The 19,591-nt window shown below is 43.8% G+C and overlaps 1 protein-coding gene across 2 annotated transcripts in view; it reads right to left on the bottom strand.

The window, feature by feature from the left end:
- SLC44A3 (solute carrier family 44 member 3) overlaps positions 1-19,591 on the bottom strand; it is a 97,238-nt gene that overhangs the window by 41,400 nt on the left and 36,247 nt on the right. For both annotated transcript variants that reach the window (XR_013218515.1, XM_077277209.1), the window contains exons 10-12: positions 17,467-17,653; positions 8,232-8,397; positions 7,453-7,606 (exon numbers count right to left, since the gene is read on the bottom strand). Coding sequence is in view for 1 of the 2 variants with exons in the window: in XM_077277209.1 (XP_077133324.1) it covers positions 7,453-7,606; positions 8,232-8,397; positions 17,467-17,653 (507 nt within the window). In the remaining variant the exon portion in view is untranslated. The remainder of the gene's footprint in view (positions 1-7,452; positions 7,607-8,231; positions 8,398-17,466; positions 17,654-19,591) is intronic.

Here is a 19,591-nt window from a genome sequence, read left to right as displayed (position 1 = left end):
ATTTTCTGAATGCTGATCCCCTTACAATCCCTCCCTCACCACTGACTAGACACTGCAAGCTGCCAGTGTATATGGAAAGAAAGCTGCTGACCAGTGCTGGGGACGTGGTTGGACCAGGAGACACAAGACACCTAGTCTTCTAGTGATAATCTGCTGATAAACACTGATTTTACTAAAACACACATCCCAGTAAGTGACACATTGCTGGAGTCAGGGTCTCTGATCCTACATAGTGCTGCTCTTTGACTACACAGCAAAAAAAAGTGCTGACAGATTCCCAACAAAAATAAAAGGGAAATCCTAGGAATGTCTGAAGTTGTGATCTTTGCAAGTGAAAAATGCAGGAGTCGGACAGAGTTTGCTCACATGCGCTTGTCTGCATGGCTGCCATGAAAATCCAATGCACAGACTGCTGTCATTGCAGATCAGGTTTATTTGCAAAATGTAAAAACGTTCTGCTCTTTGTACTGAACTTACCAAACAAGAACGATTTAATTTGAACCCCCTGAACAGAATCCCTACGAATGAGGTCACATAACTCAGGTTTTGATGCAGATGATAAAACCAGGAATGGATTTGAAGGGGAAAAAAAAAATGAAAAAAAGAAGCAGCTACTGTAACGGTTCAGCAAGCTCCATGCATGATACAGTACATGGTTGTTCACCGGCTCCCTAAATGCAGATTTGTTTTTTCTTTTTTTAAACCCGAAGCAAGAATGTAAAACAAAACAAAATTCTTTATGGCATCTGCCCCGCAGCTATTTTTTTTTGTTGAAGTCGCGGCTACACCATTTGACCACTGCAGCCAATCATTGGGCTCTCCAGGATGCAAAAGGTAAATGGCACAAGACCATTGAGCCCAGTGACTGCACAAATTGCCATCGACTGGTAGAGACAAGAGTAAAGATGGAGCTGGAGCAGCAGGGGATAAGCTGTCGTGGTTAAATAATGATGATTTTTCAGCAAACGCAGTCTTGATTTAATTTTTTAATAGATCAGACAATAGTATTTACATACAGTGGGGCAAAAAAGTATTTAGTCATTCAGCAATAGTGCAAGTTCCACCACTTAAAAAGATGAGATGCGTCTGTAATTTACATCATAGGTAGACCTCAACTATGGGAGACAAACTGAGAAAAAAAAATCCAGAAAATCACATTGTCTGTTTTTTTATCATTTTATTTGCATATTATGGTGGAAAATAAGTATTTGGTCAGAAACAAAATTTCATCTCAATACTTTGTAATATATCCTTTGTTGGCAATGACAGAGGTCAAACGTTTTCTGTAAGTGTTCACAAGGTTGCCACACACTGTTGTTGGTATGTTGGCCCATTCCTCCATGCAGATTTCCTCTAGAGCAGTGATGTTTTTGGCTTTTCGCTTGGCAACACGGACTTTCAACTCCTTCCAAAGGTTTTCTATAGGGTTGAGATCTGGAGACTGGCTAGGCCACTCCAGGACCTTGAAATGCTTCTTACGAAGCCACTCCTTCGTTGCCCTGGCGGTGTGCTTTGGATCATTGTCATGTTGAAAGACCCAGCCACGTTTCATCTTCAATGCCCTTGCTGATGGAAGGAGGTTTGCACTCAAAATCTCACGATACATGGCCCCATTCATTCTTTCATGTACCCGGATCAGTCGTCCTGGCCCCTTTGCAGAGAAACAGCCCCAAGCATGATGTTTCCACCACCATGCTTTACAGTAGGTATGGTGTTTGATGGATGCAACTCAGTATTCTTTTTCCTCCAAACACGACAAGTTGTGTTTCTACCAAACAGTTCCAGTTTGGTTTCATCAGACCATAGGACATTCTCCAAAAACTCCTCTGGATCATCCAAATGCTCTCTAGCAAACTTCAGACGGGCCCGAACATGTACTGGCTTAAGCAGTGGGACACGTCTGGCACTGCAGGATCTGAGTCCATGGTGGCATAGTGTGTTACTTATGGTAGGCCTTGTTACATTGGTCCCAGCTCTCTGCAGTTCATTCACTAGGTCCCCCCGCGTGGTTCTGGGATTTTTGCTCACCGTTCTTGTGATCATTCTGACCCCACGGGGTGGGATTTTGCGTGGAGCCCCAGATCGAGGGAGATTATCAGTGGTCTTGAATGTCTTCCATTTTCTAATTATTGCTCCCACTGTTGATTTATTCACTCCAAGCTGGTTGGCTATTGCAGATTCAGTCTTCCCAGCCTGGTGCAGGGCTACAATTTTGTTTCTGGTGTCCTTTGACAGCTCTTTGGTCTTCACCATAGTGGAGTTTGGAGTCAGACTGTTTGAGGGTGTGCACAGGTGTCTTTTTATACTGATAACAAGTTTAAACAGGTGCCATTACTACAGGTAATGAGTGGAGGAAAGAGGAGACTCTTAAAGAAGAAGTTACAGGTCTGTGAGAGCCAGAAATCTTGATTGTTTGTTTCTGACCAAATACTTATTTTCCACCATAATATGCAAATAAAATTATAAAAAAACAGACAATGTGATTTTCGGGATTTTTATTTCTCAGTTTGTCTCCCATAGTTGAGGTCTACCTATGATGTAAATTACAGACGCCTCTCATCTTTTTAAGTGGTGGAACTTGCACCATTGCTGAATGACTAAATACTTTTTTGCCCCACTGTAAATATATTCCTATCACATGGACCCCCCCGTGATCAAATCTCGGGGAGGCAATTATTTTTGTTTTCCATAATATCATCATATAACCATTATGACGATAAATTTTTACATATCTGTTGTGTGTGGAGGTAGAAAATGGATGTTTTCTCCTTTAATAAAAGCAAGTACCTGACCAAGTTATGTAAGCCTTTCCCAAAACACTAATTCTAATTAGACTCCCATTATCATTCCTTTTGTGCATGAAGCATTGAACAGATGTAAATTCGTAGCCTGAAGTATTGTGCGCCTTCAATAAACCATGCGGAAAATGTAATTTACTGACAGGCAATGACAAACCGCATCATTATTAATTCTTAATAAATAAATCACCTGAGGCACCATCTTATCTGTGTTCAGTGTTATTTTACTGGATGCAACAAGTCTGATCGGCTGCACTGCAGGTTATGGCACCGGCTGTATGTCACGTAGTCAGCGGTGGCCAAGGTTGGGCGATATCTTTTGGCCAAATTGCATACAATGCTCGCTTTGTATGGGAAGATGAAGCACAATACTGTGAGCATTGGAAATAAAACACTAAAGGATTTCCTTAAATGGCATCTCATAAAGCGTAGAACCAGCTCTTAATAAAGAGTGGAGCCAAGTTCCCCAAAATTATGCCACTGTCCGTACGATGGGATAACTAGGTAGTCATCAAGCATCCTAAATCTTTAAAGTTGTAATTGTGGATGTGAAAGGCTAAAGTAAGGCTTAACACACACATGGGAATGGGTGATACTTCTATAGTGTTTTTCTGCATGGATTAAAGGGAAACTTATCCTATTCCTGCCACCCAAACCACGAGCAGCATGAATCAGAGTCTGGCTGTACAATTGCAGCCAGATCTATATATACACTTTTTTTTCTGAAACACTAGCGTTTCAGAGCAGACGAACCTTAAACATCCGTCCGGAGACGGTACACATCTAGCTCTTTAAAAGTATATATCTTCTCTGCCCAAACCTGACAGCAATGATGAGGTATGGGTAGTATGTATTACAGTCCTGATAATTGTTATTGGCACCCATGAAGAGTTTAAGTACATAATGTGGAATATCTCCTCAAAAAAATTAATCAAGTGAAACAGTTTTTTAGTATAGAGCACTCATGTTAAGTACAAAAGAGCAAATGATAAACAATCATTTAAAACAAAAAAACAATGGGAGGGAAAAAATATAAAAACCTAAAGCTTGCTGTGCGCTGGTATTGGCATCCTTTACATAAAATTACTATGGAAACAGATTTTGACTCGCCAGTGGTAAATCGCAAATGAGAATGTGGCACCCCAGGAGTCCAGATGCCACAGTGGCATTGCCTTGCTCACAGGGGGTGATGTCATACCTGGAAGCAAGAAGGGATTCCCTTAGCAGGTAACACAGCATGCAACACCTTTCCTGACTCCAGACCAGAAGGGGGAGCTCTAACACCGAATTTCAGGAGAGCTTCCCTGATAAGTTCTGGTCTGGAGGCGGGGTTAGTAAGTCAGAGCTAGTCTTAGGAAGAGAAAGCAAGTGAGGAGAACCTGGGGATAGGAGCTGCGATTGAGCTCACCCCATGACTGAGCGCCAAGGACTGGACACCGGAGTCCGTGGTCGTTTGGGAACTGCAGGCCCAGCAACCTATTGGACACCTGAAGGCACAGCCGCATACCAGAGCCCGGAGTCACCACGAGGGAGTGACACCTAGAACAGGCTCAAGCTGCCTGCCATGCGGGTAGTGTTTCATTTGATGAACAGACAGTAAAAGGGACTTGAATAGAGCATAAAGCATCAGGAACCCAGAGAGCAGCGCAGCAGGGAGGCTTCCAACCCCACCTGGCTAGGGGGATTCCGAATTGCTTCCAGGCTGCCCAGATCTACATTACCACCTCTTAACTGTGCTCCGGACTGCACCTTTGACCAGGAATTAAAGGTAAAGAAAACTGCAGCCCTTGTGTCCTCTACTCCTTTTTCCGCACCCTCAGTCCCGCACCCTAACGTCCACAAAGCCCCTTACAAAACTGTATCAGCAGCCCTGGGGCCCTGCTCCGCCTGTGGGGAGAAGAACCATCCCAGCTGCATCACCATCGGCCCCAGCGGACCCCCTAAGCAGCATCGGCTATTTATAGCCAAATCCCACAGGGGGCATCACGAACAATCCCCTACAAACATTCCCTCACCCCTTTTATTGCGCGCCAAGGGCCACGGACTGGGCCACCACTGCCGTGACCACCCCTTTAAGAATCGTCAGACCTGGTTCCAAGTGCCCCATGGCCCTAGTGGGTGTTGCAAGAATCACCTGTGATTAATTGTTGGTGCCCATGTGACATGAATTAGCCAATGAATGATTACTTCAGTGTTTTAAAAAGCCACATGGTAAAGACAAAGGAGCTGTCTGAGGACATCAGAGCTGCTATTATTGGCAAACCCAAGACTTCCAAAGGGTATAAGGCCATCTCCAAAGACCTCGGTATTCCAATTTCAACGACAGTGCGCTATGTTATTAAGAAGTTTGCTAAACATGGAATCTTCAAGATCCTCCCTGGAAGTGGGGGAAAGAGGAAAATTGGCAAGAGAGGTCTTCAAAGGTTGGAGCAAATGGTGGAAATAAACACCACATCAAACATCCAAAGGCCTGAAGGTCAACCTGCTACAGTCTAGGGTCATGATTTCATTAATGTGTCAAATGGGGGCTCATCTTACATCCTGAATTCAGCTTACCGGGGGGAGGAGGCAACACTGGTGGAGCGTGGTCACAGGGGGTGTTCAGTTGTCCGGCGATATGACTCCCATCCCAGACTGGTGCGGCAGGTTCAGCAGTGTTCTGTGGTCCACCGGCATTTTGTGAAAACCCGGAGCCCCCCGCACCACAGAGCACTGCCCAATCTGCCGCACCAGCCTGGGAAGGCAGTGTGATCATCACCCTGCAGCGTCGGACCGCATTACACAAGCAGGCCAAGTAGGAAAGATTTTACAAGACTAATCTATAATCTGCAACTTTCCACACAGAAACAGACCTGTGCTGCAGATTGTTAAAGGGTTTGTCTAACCTTCTTTCGTAGAGAGCACACGGCTCTTCTGCTTCTTGCTTTCCAGGGGGCCAATGCACTGTGGATTATTGACAGACTATAAACAGCAGCATGGTTGTGCTGTTGGACAAACTGTACGCTTGCTGTCAGGTATTTCCCATGCTGGTAGCACAGGCAGCTTTGCTTCTGCAGCACTGGAGGAGTGGGAGAGGATGAAGCAGGACGAGTCCCATCAGAGCTACGCCTGCTAGCACTACAGTAAAGGGCCTACAAGTGCACACTGCTTGCCTAGGAGACCGGCCACCAATGATTGACAGCTGTGATGGCTGGTAATCTAGAGACCAGGCTGTAAACTATGCAATTAAAAATCCCTCCATTTTGAGAATGGAGAGGAATTTTGATCAGTTAAATTGCAACAATTCTATTTTTATTTTTTATTTTTTTAATAAGCAATTTGCAATTTTACCCATTTAAGAAGTTGATCCAACAGATTTAAAGGATACCATTTTTTGTGTTTTTATTGCATAAAAATTCACAAAAAAGCCATGACAAAATCTGAGCTTTGCCAGCATTCACTCTCCATTATAGACTATGACAGCGATAGTGGCATAGCATGCTGGACACACTTCTACCACAAGCTCATGGCTTTATAGCCCTTTATCTAACACATGTAACGACTTTGCACTTACAGGGAACCGGTGATGTAAAATAACACCAATAAACTGCAGATATGGGGTTAATGGAACTCTGGCACCATGCAGCGTCCACACCGAGAGCCTCGCTACCGGAAGGAAACTTTACTCCCCCCGGCAGGCTTGCTCTTTCAGTTATAGGAGAAGTGCCAGCACGGTTTCAGTCCTGTTTACAGGGAGCAGCGGCTATAACAGCGCCCACTGACAGCATTAGAGCTGGCTGTCAGTCAGTGCCGGGGGCGCGGTTTCAGCATCCACTCACTATACACAGAGCGGTGACTGAAATCATTCTAGCACCACCCCCATGACTGAAAGCACAAACCTACTGGGGAGAAAAAGATTAATTTCCTCCCGGCAGCGGGGCTCTCCGTGTTGATGCTGCATGCTGATGCTGGTGTTAGAACGCTATTAACCTGCAGATTAACCACCTTAGGCTGCTTTCACACTAGTGTCGGCACGGGGCTGTCGCTATGCGTCGGCCCGACGTGCCGACGCGCGTTGTGAAAATAATGCCTGACGTGGACAGCGGAAGCAGTCTTACGACGCTTCCGCTGCCCCATTGTAAGGTCCGGGGAGGAGGGGGCGGAGTTTCGGCCACGCATGCGTGGTCGAAAATGGTAGACACGACGCGTAAAAAATAGTTACATGTAACTTTTTTTGTGCCGACGGTCTGCCAAAACACGACGCAACCATCGCATGACGGATACGACATGTGGCCATACGTCGCAATGTGTCGCAAATGTTAGTCTATGGGGAAAAAACGCATCCTGCAGACAACTTTGCAGGATGCGTTTTTTCTCCTAAACGACGCATTGCAACGTATTCAAAACAACGCTAGTGTGAAAGTAGCCTTACATGCAGGTTGATAGCGTTATTTTACACAACAGGTTTCCTTTAAGCCAGAAGGTTATCAGACATCATATTTCAAGGAATGGCTTCTCATAGTCCAATTCCAATTTACAAGTCATCATCTACTAAAGATGCAATTAAGATCATCATGGACGTACAAGTAACCATGTTTTATTTTACTTATAAAAAGACATTAATCTGTTTTGTAGAGTTTTACCACTATAGATTACACTTTATGTGATGACTTACCAATTTACTCAGTAGCTTAGACAGATACATTAAAATGATTTGTGGGATTTTCACAACCATCAATAATAAAGATCCCATGATGGTAGATCCAAGATGATACCAGAACAGAATAGACATGGAAGACAGTATAGGGTGCTTAACTTTCTTTTTATCTCTAAAAAAAAAATAAAAAAAAAAAAAAAAGCATGAAATTAAAATACATATAATTTAAAGAGGACTTGTCACCAGGTGAACAATGACTATTATTTTCTCTTATTTTATTCCCTCTGCTCCTCTGAGTGTTCCATCATTTATTTTTTTAAATCCGCTATATGGATCCAGAGATATGTTTTTTTTTTATTTAGTGCTAAGTTTTATGGTCTTATGGTCATTACTACAGAAGAAAAAGAAACACAAAAAAACTCCCAGGAGCAAGAAATTCGGATAGCAGAACAATCTTTATCTAAAGGCCTCGAAAAGTGGAATCAATTCATACATCTATATAACTGCTCTGTTGTCAGAATAGCAATGGCTGAGAACAGAACCTGCCCAGTATGAGTTGAAGTCAGCAGCCATACTGTACTCATCCACACACCCCTAGAGACATGCATTGGATGTATTCAGCTATATACCAGCATTTCTCTGCTGTCAGATCACAGTCCATCAAAACCAAATGGACGGATAACAAAAGACAAGCATTGCAGCAATACATTTCTATTTTGCAGGTCTAATTGTGAAGTCGTTTTTTCTAAATATCTTTATCAACTTCATCAGAACATAGACTTCCCTTTATACCGTACCTGTGCAAGAACCAGGTAACGGTGGCCCCAGAAATGAGAAATTGTTGGCATGTAAGGAAGAAATCGCTGGTCCATATAAGGCCAAATAAATGGTACCACCACATATAGCGGATGCCACCCAGCGGCGTATACTCTACTTGTCCATCTGACGACACCTGGGCACTGCCTAGAAAGGGAAAACATTCAGAATTAGCAAAAATGTATAAGATTGAGGAAAACAATAGTGACGGTTCAAAGCTCTAAGAAATTGAATTTGCAGTAATGAAGGGGTATTCCACGCTTATACATTTATATTATATCCACAGGATAAATGTATAAGATGGAGGTCCTGACATGCGCCGCCGTCAGTGGAGAAGTGGTCAGAGTTTCCCTTCTATAGTACTGGTATCACTTCTCCACTGCCAGCAACGCTCAATAGTCCTTGTTCTGAGGATATATGCGTGTCCCATTTTTGGGAGCCACATCTATTATACATTTCTGGCCTATCCTACAAGTATGCCAAAAATGTATACTACTGGAAGCACCTAGGAACTTCTCAAATTAAGGCCAAATATGTGTTTACCAAATGGCCTTCAAAGCCTGAGGATGAAGAAGTATCTACAATCCACAAGACGTGAACTTCAACACGAGCCTTAACTCCGTGCATGGCTTCATTCAGAGAGCAAGAGCCGAGACTCTGCGGTCTACGTCTTGGATTCTAAGTGATAATGTCGCTTCCCTAACCGCACAGATAACTGACGACAGTCGCCGTATGTGGCCGCCAGCTTTCTCCTTTCTGGTGCAGCATTTCTTTCCTTATAATTGTATACTACTTTTCAAAATCGGAAATGAAACTTGAGCCCCCATGCAAGTTATTAAAAGGGAGCACCCTGATGACTCCACATATTTTACATTTAATATTATATATTTTTAATCACTGCACATTTTAACTGTAGACTGTCCGATTATGGCCATTGGAAGCAGTCTGGTATGTTATTACTTTGCACATATAACGCTAAATCTTGAGCAATATTATCACGGTACATGTGTTTTATCCAAGATCATTTGCATTTATGCATCTTTAATCCTTTAATTGTAACCGTGTCGTGTGAACTCAGTCTGAATCATTCCCGTGCTTGTGCACATAGGTTAATATTTAGCAAAGGTAGAAGGGTCCATGAGGACTGGGGCTCCAGAAACCATGGGAAAAATGTAAAAACTTATCTTTTACTGTGCAATTTAAAACATGGTGAGAAAAAAACAAGATAAAAGATTCATAAGCGTACGCGTTTCATGTTAGCAACACTTATTCATACGTATGAATAAAAGTTGATAATGCGTAAGCATATTGGATCTTTAATCTTTTTTGCTTTTTCTCACCATGTTTATTTTAGCCAAAAATTCTCACCATGTTTTTACTTGCACAGTAAAAGTTAAGTTTTAACATTTTCTCATTTGTGCCGGAGCCCAGTCCTGATGGACCCTTCTTCCATTTCTGACCTGCAACCAGCCTGGTGTCTTTCTCCTTGCACCAAATCCTGACCAGACAAGGTCTACCAGGGTTTCTATGTGAATACAAGTGGCTTTCACACGGAATTGTCCTCCCTGGTAGGTGAGCTAATTACTACTATTTTTTCTTGTTTCCAATGTTCCCTACTGGCGGACTTCCGGTAAACTACAAGAAAACATCATCACCTCTGATATCCCTACTGGCACCTCTTGAAGGATTGCAAAAACGTAAAAATGTTTTGAACATTTGACCTTCAGGCTCCATATCTCACCATCCACCACTGTGTCGAACGTGAGACTACGCATTATTTTATAGACAATCATCTTGGCTACCTCATACATATTTAGCATATGATTACCGTATATACTCGAGTATAAGCCGACCCGAGTATAAGCCGACCCCCCTAATTTTGCCACAAAAAACTGGGAAAACTTATTGACTCGAGTATAAGCCTAGGGTGGAAAATGCAGCAGCTACCGGTGAATTTCAAAAATAAAAATAGATGCTCCATACCGTTCATTATGGCTCCATAGCTGTGCCATATAGTGCTCTGCACCATTCATTATTGCCCCATGGCTGTACCATAGAAAGCTGTGCCATATAGTGCTCTGCACCGTTCATAATTGCCCCATAGCTGTGCCATAGAAAGCTGTGCACCGTTCATAATTGCCCCATAGCGCTCTGCACCGTTCATAATTGCCCCACAGCTGTGCCATATAGTGCTCTGCACCGTTCATAATTGCCCCATAGCTGTGCCATAGAAAGCTGTGCACCGTTCATAATTGCCCCATAGCGCTCTGCACCGTTCATAATTGCCCCACAGCTGTGCCATATAGTGCTCTGCACCGTTCATAATTGCCCCATAGCTGTGCCATAGAAAGCTGTGCACCGTTCATAATTGCCCCATAGCGCTCTGCACCGTTCATAATTGCCCCACAGCTGTGCCATATAGTGCTCTGCACCGTTCACAATTGCCCCATAGCTGTGCCATATAGTGCTCTGCACCGTTCATTATTGCCCCATAGCTGTGCCATATAGTGCTCTGCACCGTTCATTACTGCCCCATAGCTGTGCCATATAGTGCTCTGCACCGTTCATAATTGCCTCATAGCTGTGCCATATAGTGCTCTGCACTGTTCATTACTGCCCCATAGCTGTGCAATATAGTACTCTGCACCGTTCATTATTGCCCCATAGCTGTGCCATAGTGCTCTGCACAGTTCATTATTGCCCCATAGCTGTGCCATATAGTGCTCTGCACCGTTCCTTATTGCCCCATAGCTGTGCCATATAGTGCTCTGCACCGTTCCTTATTGCCCCATAGATGTGCCATATAGTGCTCTGCACCGTTCATTACTGCCCCATAGATGTGCCATAGAAAGCTGTGCCATAGAAAGCTGTGCTGCTGCTGCTGCTGCTGCAATAAAAATAATAAAACACATACTCACCTCTCTTGCTTGCAGCTCCTCAGCGTCCCGTCCCGGCGTCTCTCTGCACTGACTGATCAGGCAGAGGGTGGCGCGCACACTATATGCGTCATCGCGCCCTCTGACCTGCACAGTCAGAGCAAGAGGACGCGAAGACAGAGCGGCGCCCGTCGTGTGGAACGCGGACAGGTGAATATGTAATACTTACCTGCTCCCGGCGTCCCGCTCCTTCCCCCGGACAGCTGGTCTTCGGTGCCTCAGCCTTTTCCTCTGTCAGCGGTCAGCGTTACCACTGATTAGAGAAATGAATAGGCGGCTCCGCCCCTATGGGAGTGGAGTCCATATTCATTTCTCTAATGAGCGGTCCCACGTGACCGCTGAACAGGGGAAGAGCTGCGGCACCCGGAGACCGTGGGACGGGCAGGGGGAGCGCCGGGATCGCCGGGACTAGGTAAGTATGCCTCAGCGCCCTCTCCCCCTCACCCGCTGACCCTGCCGCCGACCGTGACTCGAGTATAAGCCGAGAGGGGCACTTTCAGCCCAAAAATTTAGGCTGAAAATCTCGGCTTATACTCGAGTATATACGGTAGTTATGCAGATTCTTGTCATGTCACTACATTGTTACAGTTTTGCTCTTAAAAACCTAAATTTTAATTTTTACTATTTTGTTAGTATTTTGTAAATCCACCTTTGGCTTTCAGCGCTGCCTGAATCCTTCTGGGCCTGACCTCCATCAGATTCAAGCATATGTCGAGCAGAATGATCCCACGTCTCTTCTATATGTTCCCAAGGTTGGTGCATACTGGGCGACTCGCTTGGGGATGTATACAGATTTTTTCTTCAACTCTTCGATTAGGTTGAGGACTGGAGACTATGGGGGCCGATCCAGCACCTTTACTTCACTGTCATTTAACCATTTCTTTGCCAATCTCAATGTATGCTTCGGGTCCTTTTCATATCTATAGTACTCGAGTGTATGAAGTAACTCGTCTTGTAGGATTGTGAGGGTTAATCAGTTTACTTAATTGTTAGAGATTTTTTATGTAATATATGATCTGGCAAGAGGCCAGAGTTGGAGCGCAGGGGTTTTTGGCGGTTGGTGGGCAGTTGGGAGGATTCAAAGGAGAGTCGGGGTGAAAGTGAAGCTGCAGGATCCTTGAAGAAAGTCTGGATAGGGCGGTGCAACTCTGGATATGTTGATGACGACTCTGGGACGCGTTGTTTGGCTTTACATGAGCCAACTCTGTGAAAACAACCTAGTACATAGCATCTTGGGCTAGAGCACGTGAGGCCTTATCGCTAAGGACTTAGGGAAGCCCTGCGTTGGAGAGATCGGCATTCCCTAAAAGCTTAAAGACAGCTTTTCTATCGCTAAGGACTTAGGGAACTCCTGGGTCAGAGAGATGAGCGTTCCCAAAGAGCTTCAAGATGGAGTTTGAGTATTCGGGACTCAGCACAGCAAGGACCCTTCTATTTCAGTTTCAGCATGTAATGGTACCATCTTACATCTGAATATATATGCGCATAAATGAATAGCCTCATAAAGGTCCAGTTTGTTAGGAGAAAAGGCCTCTTCTGTAAGATACACTTCCAAAACTGCTCCGAATAGGTGATTACTAAAGTACTGGCACAATACTGGCATTTATTTGATTTATGTGTAGAAAGGGTTAATCGCATTGTATTTTGCTCACATATGACTTAATTCTGTTTTTAAGTGTACCTGTGTATACTCTTAGGGTAAGTTCACACGGTGTTTTTGCTGCTTTTTTCTGCAGCAAAATCTGATCTTCTTGGCAGGAAAGAAGCTGCGCCGAAAAAGCAGGTTTAGGTGCGTTTTTTGGTGCGTTCTTTTCATGCGTTTTTTTTTTCTCTTTGTGCATTCGAATAAAGTTGAGTGCAGACAGAGAAAAAAAAAAAAAAGAATGAATAGAGATAGATAGAATGAATAGATAGATTTCCTGCGGTAACCTCTTCACTGGCATTTTCCCACGGTCCAGAGGTTACCTCAGGTCAGGCTGTGAGGGAGCGTAGGCTCGATGATGATACCGCTAGTTACTGAGCCTGCACCCACTGCATATCATTCATTCCCCAGTATTTTACAGACGGGAGCGGTCGCATTAGCAGCACTCCCGGTTGTAAACTTTATCTCCCCCAGATATGTATTACTACATGGGACACTCGTTATATTGGACTGTGTCGGAACACGGAGTATTTGTGTTGGTTTATTATTTCTATTTCAGGGGATCGAGGGCTTCGCTTGGAATGGCAGACTAATAAAGATGGCAAAACTGTGTATATTGTTTTATTTCGTTCAAATACTTTTTTTTGACTGTGTTGTGTGTTTATTTAACCCTTTAACTACTATAGTATTAGTAATGGATAGGTGTCTTATTGACGCCTCTCCATTACTAAGCCGGCTTAATGTCACCTTACAATAGTAAGGTGACATTAACCCCTCATCACCTCGCTTGCCACCGCTACAGGGCAAGTGGGAAGAGCCAGGCAAAGCGCCACAATTGGCACATCTAATAGATATGCCTTTTCTGGGCTGCTGCGGGCTGCTATTTTTAGGCTGGAGGGCCTATATCAATGGCCCCTTACCAGCCCGAGAATACCAGCCCCCAGCTGTGAGCTTTAGCAAGGCTGGTTGTCAAAAATGGGGGGACCCCACACCATTTTTTAAATTATTTAAGTAATTTTTTTAAAAAAGCGTGAGGACCCCTCTATTCTTGATAACTAGCCTTGCTAAAGCTGACAGCTGAGGGTTGCTGAGTTTTGTCTGGTTGGTTATCAAAAATAGGGGGGGGAACCCCACGCCGATTATTATTTTTATAATTATTTATAGCGCAGGAGCGGCAGATGAAATCTCCCCTCCGCGGCTCCTGCTGTCACTGTAATTAGCATTATCAGGTGTCAGATGATGGGATCAGTAGTCCCATCAGCTGACACCAGTGACCAGAGGCAAAGTTTATACCTCCGATCACAGCCGAGTGCTCCAGCTGTCTTATGACAGGGTGGGAACCGCGGCTTTCTGACCGGAGGGGATGATTTCACCACCGATCAGAAGCGGTGTTTGTGGCGCTGTCATGCATATGACAGCGTGTCAAACACTGTAAAGTCGGACCCCCCATTCAAGTGAATGGGGTTAGGGTCCACTCTGCTGGATGACAGGCTGTATGGAAGCATCATGCAACCTGCCATCTAGATGTAGCAGAGCAGAGAGAGACATCACATCCGGCTGCCCTTGACTTTTCTGTAGCAAATACGCTGCAAGAAAAGTCAACCTGCGTATTTGCAGCATTTTTTCACCACCCATTCAAGTCAGTGGGTGGAAAACGCTGGAGAAACGCAGAAAGAAGTGACATGCTCTATGTCCAAAAAATGCAGCAAAGCACAAAATACTGATGACACAAAAAACCAATGTGTGCATGAGATTTCTGAAATCTCATAGGCTTTGCTGGTACTGTAAAAAGCAGCTGAAAATTAGCATAAAAAGGCAGCAAAAACGCCCTGTGAGAACTTACCCTTAGTCGGTGTTATTGAGAGTAACTGCTGACATTGCATTTGTTACTTATACTCGGTTTACTTACCATCCTTTCCTTTCTTTTATAAACTGGTAAATATTCATATTATATTGCCTTTTCTTTGTGCTTGTCTGCTGATTGCTGCTGTATCGCTCATCCTGTGGCTGTCCCTCCTCCACATTTTATAAGATACTGACATATAGCTCAGCATTGAGATCACCATCGATCCTGGTAAAGTATACAAAGCCTTTGGCTGTGAAACAGCCCAATATCATCAGGCTTCCTGCACCGAACTTGACAGCTCCATCAATTTCTCGATCTGTTAGCCCCTTTTTCCCTTGTATCTTCCAGACCCATTTGCACCCATCAGAGCCTAGTCTACTGACTTTCGTCTCATCGCTTCAAATCACCCGTTTCCAATCTTCTGCAGTCCCCTTTTCGTACTGTTTTGTAAACTTCAGCTGACGCTTCCTATGAAGATATTGAAGTTGAGGCTTCTTCGCCTTTTTTCGTGCCACCATTCCAGACTAGTGTGATGTACGTCGCACGGTGCTTGCATGGACGTCTGTGGTCTCACTATTATGAAGTATACGAGCCGCCTCCAATGCTGTGTTTGTCGCGCCTGAACAGATAGACCTTGGGATGAGCCGATTTGCTGACTCTTGGATTTTATCTTGATGTCCACCTCTTGTCTTCTGAATGGATGGACAGACTTAATGCCATATTCTTACTTCTTACATCTGTCATGGCACTCACATGATGCAGTTTGGAAATTTTCTTGGCTGACAGGCCGCTATCGATGAGCTGGATGATGCAGTTTCTTGGCAAATCTTTTTCATGGCTGCGCCATCGGTTCAAACCAGTGACCATTCACTTGGGAATCGACCTAATAATACACTGAGCTATTAGGGAATGTGAGAACAGATTATATTTTGTAGCCTTCACAAAGAAGATTTTTCCACCACCAGGAGCAAAACAGTAACAATGCAGTGACATGAGAAGAATCTACATAACTAATCATATGCTAAATAGTTGCAAGTCAAATTTATGTATGAGATATCCAAGAGGATTGTCTATAAAATGATGGCAGTCTCAGGTTGGAAGCAGAAGTGGATGGTGAGAAATGGAGCCTGAAAGTCAGCAGTTCAAAACATTGTTACCCTTTTGCTCATCAGTGTATGTCTTAGGGTATGTGTCCACGTTCAGGCTTGCTTCAGGCTTTGGTCAGGATTTTATGCAGGTAAAATCCTGACCAAAAATGCACCTGAGGTCACTGGCAGGTCACCTGCGGTGTTCCTGCGTGTTTTGCTCATAGTAGCAACATGCTGCGTTCTGTAAAAACGCACCGCATGTGAGTTTTCTCGGGTGTGCCGCATGCGTTTTTTAATGCACAGTGGAGACGGGATTTCATTAAATCCCCTCCACTATGCTGTAACATCTGGACGCTGCGTTTTTGACGCTGCGGCTCAACGCTGCGTCAAAAACGCAGCGTTTCCTGAACGTGGACACATACCCTTATAATAAAAAAGGCCATAATATCTGTGTTTGCTTTAAGATTTTTCTTTGCTTAAGGTGAAGAATGACAATCTTGCAGACTGACAGCCACAAGCTTTCTTTGTGTGTTAATGATTTATTTCTTGCTCATGTTGTTCATTTTTAGTTTTTCTGGTTGTTTAAAGCGAGGAAATCGTATATAAGTAAGCCAATGTGTATACAATGATACGATCGACCATCTAGAAGGCCTTTAGAATAAGAAACTTACCAGTGAACAAATATAAACCTGTCTCTGCTGCAAATATGTAACCAGACTGTCTTCACAGACCCTCAAATTCCAAGAAAACAATGCTGCTATACTGACATCTGGTGGTGAAAAATAGCACTGCATGACTACCAATCAAATAGTTCACCGTGGGACGATCAAATTTTACCTGTTTTTCCCAATTTCTCCAAATAAGACAACTACTCCACGTTATTTAAAATATACACCAAGCAAAGAAAAGGTCTTCAAAAGCATATACCGTACCCAATGTAAATGGAGTTTTCTAAATGTGTTAAAATGTGTTCTAAAAGGCTAGCTCAGGTAGTAAGCCCAGACTGCTACCCCGTGCTGTCATCCCAGCTAAGCCACAAGACAAACCCAGCTCTGCCATCTCTGGGCTCTGCTATAATCTCCAAACTCAGATCTGCCAGCCCGCACACTCAGTTCTGCTGTATCAAGGTGTCTGTAAGAATACTCAGCTCTGCTGTATAATGTCCCCCATGGGGCTGCAGACAAAAAGTGAATGAAGAGCAGGCATTCCCCCTCTGCGCTGTGCAGTCTATGGGAGAGATCACCGCAGCTCGTCTCCTCTCCCACCTCTCGATGAATTGAAAATTACAGATCGAGCATGCAAAGGGGGAAAACTGGTGAGAATGCAGGATATAAGTCACATAGGTCAAAACTGGTGTTAGGTCTCGTATATTCAAACAGTACAATTTATCCTGAAAAAGTTACTTGAACTCAGCGTTACCCTGTAAGATGTTGTAGTCAGGTACCCCACGGCAAAGTTTTTATAAATTTTCAGAAACAGGCGTAAATTAAATATATATTTTTGTTTACACTTGCAAATGAATATGTCACTTCTAGCATCGGCACCAGACTGTGCAATATGGTCCTGGCCTAGTAATCAAATTAAAGGCATCAATGCCATTATTGAAAAAAATGCAATTAGGACAGTGTAAAAAATACACTCATTGCCTGCCCCTATAAACCACAGGTCACCCGACCTGTTCACAGTAGAAGCTCTCGGACTCACCGGAGGTGCCCATGCTGAGAAGTACAGACACCCAAAGAATCCAGTAGAAGAGGAGAATGAGAAAAGTCCAGAGCGGCTGAAGCAGCAGGAAGGGGATGTGGCTGATGAAGCTGCTTGCAACTTGAAAAAGCTGAATTGTCATCTGTATCCTCCTCCTCATCAAGAATGTTAAAACGAAAAGCACAATCTGAAATAAAAAAAGCAATAACTAGAAGTAGAAGTGAAAGCTAGTGCTATTAAAAAAAAAAAAAAAAAAAATGTTTATGCACAGCTGCACTGGAGGCTCCGTTGGGATTAAATGTCACAGAGCCAATCCAAATGTAAAAAAAAAAAAAAGAAAACAGCACAGCGTGCAGCACTGTTTGTTCCTATAAAGTGACAGACACCATGTTGGACCCGTTGAGAGTAAATTGGGTGGGTTGGGTGCTATTGGTGCCCTCCAATGGACTTATTCCAGGCTTAAATTCAGTTTGTTTCTATGACGGAACAGTTGAAAGGAGATGTGAACAGAGGCCCCAATTCATCAACAGATTGCTCCAGAATTATGGAGCCAAAATGTGGCAAAATTTTGGCACACCCCAGAGTATGCTGGCGCAAGACCATAAAAAAAATGCCAAATTCATTATGAGGCGCATTTTACTTCTGTGGACTCGTCATTAAGACTGGCACATAACACCAGACTTGAGCAATCAGGGTCCAAGTCTTAAATAATTCTATTTAAAGCTGATCGGTCACCATATTTCACAATACAAACTGCTTTAAATAGATCTCTTTGGCCTGATGAGGCTGATGATCTTACTATGAAAATGCAAGTCAATATCTACAATCTCTAGTTAAAATGTGCTTTTTATGAGCCCTAATTGTTTTAACTAATTTTAGGACTCAGGGTATGTGCACACGTCCGGATTTCTTGCAGAAATTTCCTGAAGAAAACTGGAAATTTTCTGCAAGAAATCCGCATTTTTTTTTTTTTTGCATTTTTTTTTCCGTTTTTTTCGCGTTTTTTTAGCATTCCGCAAGCGTAATTAGCTTGCAGAATGCTAAAGTTTTCCAAGCGATCTGTAGCATCGCTTGGAAAACTGACTGACAGGTTGGTCACACTTGTCAAACATAGTGTTTGACAAGTGTGACCAACTTTTTACTATAGATGCTGCCTATGCAGCATCTATAGTAAAAGATAGAATGTTTAAAAATAATAAAAAAAATAAAAAAAATGGTTATACTCACCTGCAGGCATCCGTTCCTATAGATGCCGGTGTGGTTCAGGACCTTCCATGACGTCGCGGTCACGTGAGCAGTCACATGACCGGTCTCGACCAATCACAAGACAGTGACGTCATCGCAGGTCCTTCACCGCACACCAGCTATAGAAACCGAAGCGGCAGCATGCAGCGGAGAGGCAGGAAGACATCGAAGGTGAGTATAGGACTATTTTTTATTTTCATTCTTTTTTTTGGACCAATTATATGCTGCCCAGTCCGTGGAGGAGAGTCTCCTATCCTCCACCCTGGGTACCAACCGCACATAATCTGCTTACTTCCCGCATGGTGTGCACAGCCCCGTGCGGAAAGTAAGCAGATCAATGCACTTCCGCATTTTAATGAACATGTTGTTTTTTTTTCCGCGATGCGATTTTTTCGCGGAAAAAAAGGCTACATTTGCACAAAAAATGCGGAATACACTGAAAATAATGGGAGGCATATGTTAGCATTTTTTTCGCAGTTTTATCACGTTTTTATAGCGAAAAAACACGAAAAAAACGCGAAAAATACTGAACGTGTGCACATGGCCTCACTCACACTTGTAAAAAAAAAAAATAGCCGGATTGCACTCGCCGCAGTGTTTCTCTATGGGGCAGCTCACATCTGCGATTGTTTTCTCATGCCGATTCAGCATGCTGCGTTGCATCCGAGAGTCGGATGGGTGCATGTGCATGGCCGGCAACGTTTCTCCATCTCCTCCACACATGTGCTCAGAGTCTGCCATGTGGGAGGATCAGAGCGCAGAGCACTGACACCTCGGCTCACGCTCACAGCAGAGCAGGAGCTGAGTGTCATTAGCATCTCGCATCGGATGTTATACGCTAGTGTGATTCAGCCTTACATGGAGCTTCAAAGTAAGTACA

Source organism: Ranitomeya variabilis, chromosome 8 (assembly GCF_051348905.1).
Source record: "Ranitomeya variabilis isolate aRanVar5 chromosome 8, aRanVar5.hap1, whole genome shotgun sequence".
Lineage (NCBI taxonomy): Eukaryota > Metazoa > Chordata > Amphibia > Anura > Dendrobatidae > Ranitomeya > Ranitomeya variabilis.
The sequence above is the reverse complement of the archived record's forward strand: the minus strand, read 5'-3'. Positions and strand labels throughout refer to the sequence as shown.